General features: G+C 32.9%; 1 protein-coding gene across 2 annotated transcripts; it reads right to left on the bottom strand.

Moving 5' to 3' along the window:
• Positions 1-320: 320 nt before the first annotated feature.
• LOC115958914 (importin beta-like SAD2) lies at positions 321-4342 on the bottom strand. 2 transcript variants are annotated; one of them, XM_031077179.1, is made up of 5 exons: positions 4041-4342; positions 2730-2929; positions 2262-2456; positions 1967-2181; positions 321-556 (listed from the first exon to the last, which is right to left on the bottom strand). In XM_031077179.1, the coding sequence occupies exons 2-4, from the start codon at positions 2851-2853 to the stop codon at positions 2114-2116; spliced, it is 387 nt and encodes a 128-aa protein (XP_030933039.1). In that variant the 5' UTR covers positions 2854-2929; positions 4041-4342; the 3' UTR covers positions 321-556; positions 1967-2113. The 2 variants fall into 2 exon arrangements, with proteins under 2 accessions (XP_030933039.1, XP_030933040.1); XM_031077180.1 differs by lacking the exon at positions 321-556 and having other exon boundaries at positions 2006-2045.
• Positions 4343-5637: the final 1295 nt, after the last annotated feature.

The following is a 5637-nucleotide window of genomic DNA, read 5'->3' as shown; positions in this document are numbered from 1 at the left end:
TTGATGTTTAGCTCTTCCTAACAATAACATTCTATGAGCATTTTTTTTTTCTTTTTCTATCCCTTGTCCTTTTTATTCTTTAGTGTTGTATGGGCTCAAACTAAACCTGTAGTATAATGTCATTCAATGAGTTCATCTGTCATGATTAGCACCTTTTAGGTTGTCTTTCAAAGTCATGTTTCCTAGCACATTATTCAAACTTCAGAACCCCCAAATTTGTGTGGGTTTTAAAGTAGAGTACAGGCCACTTGGAAAAGCACCAAATCTGTGTTTTAATGGAAAGAACTAGGTACCAAGGATCCATACATCCATTGATTGGATAAAAAAGGAAAAAATAAGCAGCCCATATTAAGGGATAGATTAATAAATCTAGTTGTTTACAGACTTGCTTAAAACTGGAAAGATATAAACAACTAACCTAGTGTTCTATTCTTTTTAGTGCAAAGTGAATAGACATACCACTGCGTACATAAATAGTTCATACAGATCATAGGCAGAAATCATACCACTATGGTGCACATGAACCTGAGCTGCCTTCGGAAGCATACACAAGGTCCTGCAATAATCAATTGTATTCCCACAGAGTAAGCTTTTAGCAAGTTACATGCGCACCGTAGTACAATACTTTATGATACAAATTTGCAAGAAATACTCGTCATAGTGCCAACCCTGTTTCCTTCTATGTTGCACAGACACGGACACGGGGATACGGTAATTTTTGAAAAATAAGGACACGACATGGCAGGGACACGGCGGTTAAATAATTAATTAAATTTTATATTTAGGCATATTTTTTAATATTTTTAGACATAAAATACGTTCTTGTCTAGAATTTAAATTATGTAAGAACTACAAATAAGTAAACTAACACCCAAAGTAGTACAATAATACACATAAAATGTTTAGAGTACAAATCAAAAGTTTAAATAGGCTACATTCAAATACTAATACTAATACTAAAAATAATAGTCAAAATACCAATATAAATTATTTTCTTTTGGACCAATGGCATTTCAAAGACATCATGGCACTGACATATGGTACTCAATAGTCAAAATTTGAAATTGAATGTTTGAATGTGAATTTCACATGGGGTTGGCAGAAGACACACAAAACAAAGAGGAAATATAAAAAAGTATCCGAAAAGTTAAAATGAACTAGACTAGAAGACAGAAGGCATCTGGGTGAGAGGGCAAAGGAAAAGAAAACGAAAAAGAAGCAGAAGAAGAAGAAGAAGGTGGGAGGAGGAGCTCGCCGATCAGAAGGGACAAGGCACAGCGTCGACGTCTATGGAGCTCGCTAATCGGCCCGATCTAGCTCCGGCGAGGGACAGAGGGCAGCGGCAGTGGCAGCGGGCAGAGGTCAGAGAGAGGGTGGGTTGAGAACTTGAGATGTGGGTTTTAACTTAGACTTCTCAGACTCTAAGAATTTTTGTTTTAGGGTATATCTCAAAATCAATGGTATTGGTAAGTCTCAAAATCTGTGAATTTTTTTTTTTTTTTTCTCACTGCTGGCGTGTTGGCGCCGTGTTGAAAAAAAATAAAAAAAAAAGAGACTCGCTGGACAACGGATTCCGCCGAATCGCACCCATTCTGGTGTCCGATACCGACACGATGCCAAAAATGACGTGTCCGTGCAACCTAGGTTTCCTTCAAGAGCATTGTGAAGCATGTGGTAGAAATTGAATAATAAAAGAACAAATGAGAAACTAATACAAAATGAGTGTTTTACTTAAAAAAGAAAAAAAAACAGAAGGAAGAAAAAATTGAAGGGGCCATTACCTTAAAGTTTCTCATTATTTTTGTAATTTTCAATGGGCTAAGTATTATCAAAACTCAAAGACAAGGGGCATAAGAAAAAAAATTAATTTTTTTACTTGGCAAGCCACAATAAAATTTAATAGAAAAATGAACAATGGTAACAAAGTAGAATTACCCTTTACGCAGAAGTGCTTGTGTATATTTACATGTGAAGGCACAAGGGCAGGATACAGAAACCCTGTACATACCCATACGAAGTAGCAGAAATACCAATCCTTTAAACAACTGTCAACCGCAAACACTCAAGAAGATAAGGAATCCAATATAAACAGAATACATAATACACAATCAAATTAAATACCCATGAGAGTTATTGATAACAACATATACAAGGCCCGCCCATCCTCTTTGGCAGCAAAACCTTATCAGGAAATAAAAAGATTCAGAAAAGAATAGAAACAATGTCAAAAATAAGCCAAATTGAGGTATTAGAATACAGACCTTGGCCATCAATTGTTAACATTCTACGCATTATAGGGACCAATTTTGGTTCAACTTGGACAAAAAGTTGAGGAAGCCTGCTCACTGATTCAAGAATTGTGCTAATGGCACGAAAACAGCCAACTGCAGCCAAAGCACCAGGATCATCAGCTTCATCTTCAGCTTCAGCTGTGTTCATGCTCCTCCAAAATGCAGCTGTTTGAATATTTATTAAAAAAAGAAGCACTTCTGAATATACATGTAAAATCAAAACTATCAAATTCTGGCATAACCCAAGAGCTTAAGGTGCCATCTCCTCCCCAAACTTGTCCACTATAGTCTCCAAAATAAAGACAAGGTCCTCATTCCAAACCTCATTCATAAGTTTAAAGAACTCTAGAACCGGACTAATCAAATTTGCATAGTTTAAATCAAAACTATCATAAAAGTGAACAAGTTCAAAAATATATTCCATTTATTATAGCTTACATGCCTCTAAATTTCTCGCTGAAAGACTATCATCTAGATCTGTAAGGTGTCCATTGACAGTAGATGTTGCAGCAACCTGTGCCCGTCTCCCTTGGATTAAAGACGAAGCCTGGCCAGTGTGCATATCAAATTGAGACTGAATATGCCTGAGCTGTTTCTGCAACTCTAGAGCTTCAGCTTTATATGCCAAAGTTGCAACCCTAGAAATAAATTACAATTTTTAAGAATTCTTTAATTAAAAAAAAAATCAGCATTGGAAGCAGAATACTAGAATTTCATTATCACTGACCCAAAAAATTGACCACAAATACATCAACAACAAAAAATTTCATCAGAAGCTAAAAGATAAGAGTATTTGTCTCCCAACTAAGTGAGGTCCTAGAAGGGGTTGGCTTGGATAACGTTTTACCTTCAGCATTTTTTGCATTAAGTGGGCACACAAAATGTGTCATGTCATAACGAACCTAACACCATGTTTAGTTAATATAATAAAATAAAGTGAAAACCAATACAACCCAGAAGATAATCATTGAATACAGCATCAAATTAAGACACAGATACATATCATCTATCATGATTCAAACTCACAAAAATTTCTGCTCCTAAAATGAAACTCCATTTCATAGTGTCCAAAATCTTGGACTCAAAACAATCAACAGATTAAAATCAGAGAAATAAAGTATCAAACACTATGTGCATACGTTAATCCTTTGTGCCAAAAGCAAAACCACAACCCCAACAAATCCATTTCACACTTTACCTCTGTTTTCATCTGTAAACCAAAATTCTTGATGTGAAGCTAAGAAGTACTTGAATATGTAAAGCGTTTTTAATTTCTAGAAGAAAGCTTTTATACACAAACACAAGCGTTTTGTGGGTAAGCTTACGGGAAAAGGCTAAAAGTTATGGAACGGCACTCATTACATCTTTAGATTTGTAATATTTAATAAAAAACACGAAATAAACCCATTTCAAATGGAGATGAACCTACTACAAAAGTTACAGTTTAAACTTTAAAAGCCCTATCTCAAACAAGAAAAAAGGCATGCAATAAATATGCATATTTAACAAAGATTGAAACCCTAACCCCAAATATACTACAACAACCACTATGATGCAAATTTGAAACCCCAACCCCAAATATGTTTGATGTTGATGCCTCATATATATTTCATACATAATTTGTCAATTCAAAGCGAAAAATGTACAACAAGCATGTTGTTATTGGTAAGTTATAGAAGCGGTGAGTGAATTTCAGTCCATGGTAGTTGACAACCATATACAAGTAAAAGCAATGTGTACAAAGAATACCCAATATCTTTCTTCAACGCCAAAAAGGTGCTTCCTTCCTGGTCTAGCAGAAAAAGGCAGAAATGCTATTATCATCAAAAGCAAAGTCCAAGTCCTCTCTCCCTGTAATCACCCAAAACATTCAAATTCAGTGGAAAATTGCTCACGCCTGTGATTTAAAGTAAACGAAAATAAGAAACCCTCATTGAAATGGAAAATTGAAAAAGAGAGAGAGAGAGAGAGCGAGAGACAGAAGCGGAGACTGGAGCAGATCCAGTCGAGAATGGAGCGAGCGTCGTCGTATTGAAAAGGCCAAACCCCTTATACTCACGCACACCCTGTGGTGGTGGTGGTGTGTGCAATTTGCAAAAACAAATGGAGTTTTGCCAAAATCGTTTTGGTTTTGTTGGAGTAAAAAAAATGAGCCCATGATTTCTTGCTTTTCAAATTTTGAAAATATATATATAATGCATTCCTTGTTTTGAACTTAAATTTCAATTTCATTTTTTTTTTTTTGAAACTAATTTCAATTTCAATTGAAACTGTGGAATTATGTCTTAAAAACATTATTTCTTAATTTTTATGTTTTAATTAACGAAAGTGGGTAGTATAGAACGTGAAGTAATAATTGTGTAACAAGATTTTCTTTTTTTTTTTTTCAAATGGTGACTTTTTTTTTTTCAAATGGTGACTTTTTTTTTTCCAGACTAATGTAGGATTTTTGCTTTGAAGGATTTCTTTTTTTTAATTCTTTTTTTGGATTTTCACATTGACCTCCGTTGAGCATGTAAATCTTGAATTATTTTTTTTTTCTTAAGTTTTACTTTTATATATATATATATATAATAATAATAATAATAATAATAATAATAATAAGTGAAGCTGAGAGAAAGTCAAATTAAAATTCTAAATTAAAACTCCAATTTTACGCCATATGTCCTAAATTATTAATTCTTAATGAGTTTTATTTCTTAATTTTAGAATCAAATATATGATTACATCATAAATATTACTCCAAGTGAGTTATTAAGTACAAAAATTAAAGAGTTTAGAATAAATGAATCTTAAAAAAAAAAGTGATTCACAATAAATTAAAAAAATGGACAATTTACATATTATTCCTAATAATATCCTTACAAATTTTTTTAAAGAGTTAAAAAAAATATAAAAAACTACTATTAATAGTATTTAAATTATATATATAAGAATTATATTATGCATCTTATTATATATCTTTAAGTGGTTGAGTGTTTTCATGCATATCAATGGAATTACAAACTAGTTTGTTTTATAAACGTTGAGAACTTTGGTAGACTTCTATTTTTCTTTTCATGCATGCAAGTGTTAATTATTAATTGAGGGTTCCTCCATTTGCTTCAATTTGATCGAAGTGGCAAAAATTATAGTTGCAATTCATTTTTTAAAATAAGAAATGATATGTCTACAATATTTTCACAACATTTTTACAACAAATCCTAAGTGACAGGTTGTTATTGGTTGTTATTGTTGAGGCAAAAAAGTAATCTTAGTGTTAATTTCAAATTTGAACCAATAACAACTAACCACCTGTGATTTGTTGTAAAAATGTTGTGGACGTAGCATCTCTCTTTTAAAATTA

The sequence above is a fragment of the Quercus lobata genome, chromosome 9 (assembly GCF_001633185.2).
Source record: "Quercus lobata isolate SW786 chromosome 9, ValleyOak3.0 Primary Assembly, whole genome shotgun sequence".
Classification (NCBI taxonomy): domain Eukaryota; kingdom Viridiplantae; phylum Streptophyta; class Magnoliopsida; order Fagales; family Fagaceae; genus Quercus; species Quercus lobata.
The sequence above is the reverse complement of the archived record's forward strand: the minus strand, read 5'-3'. Positions and strand labels throughout refer to the sequence as shown.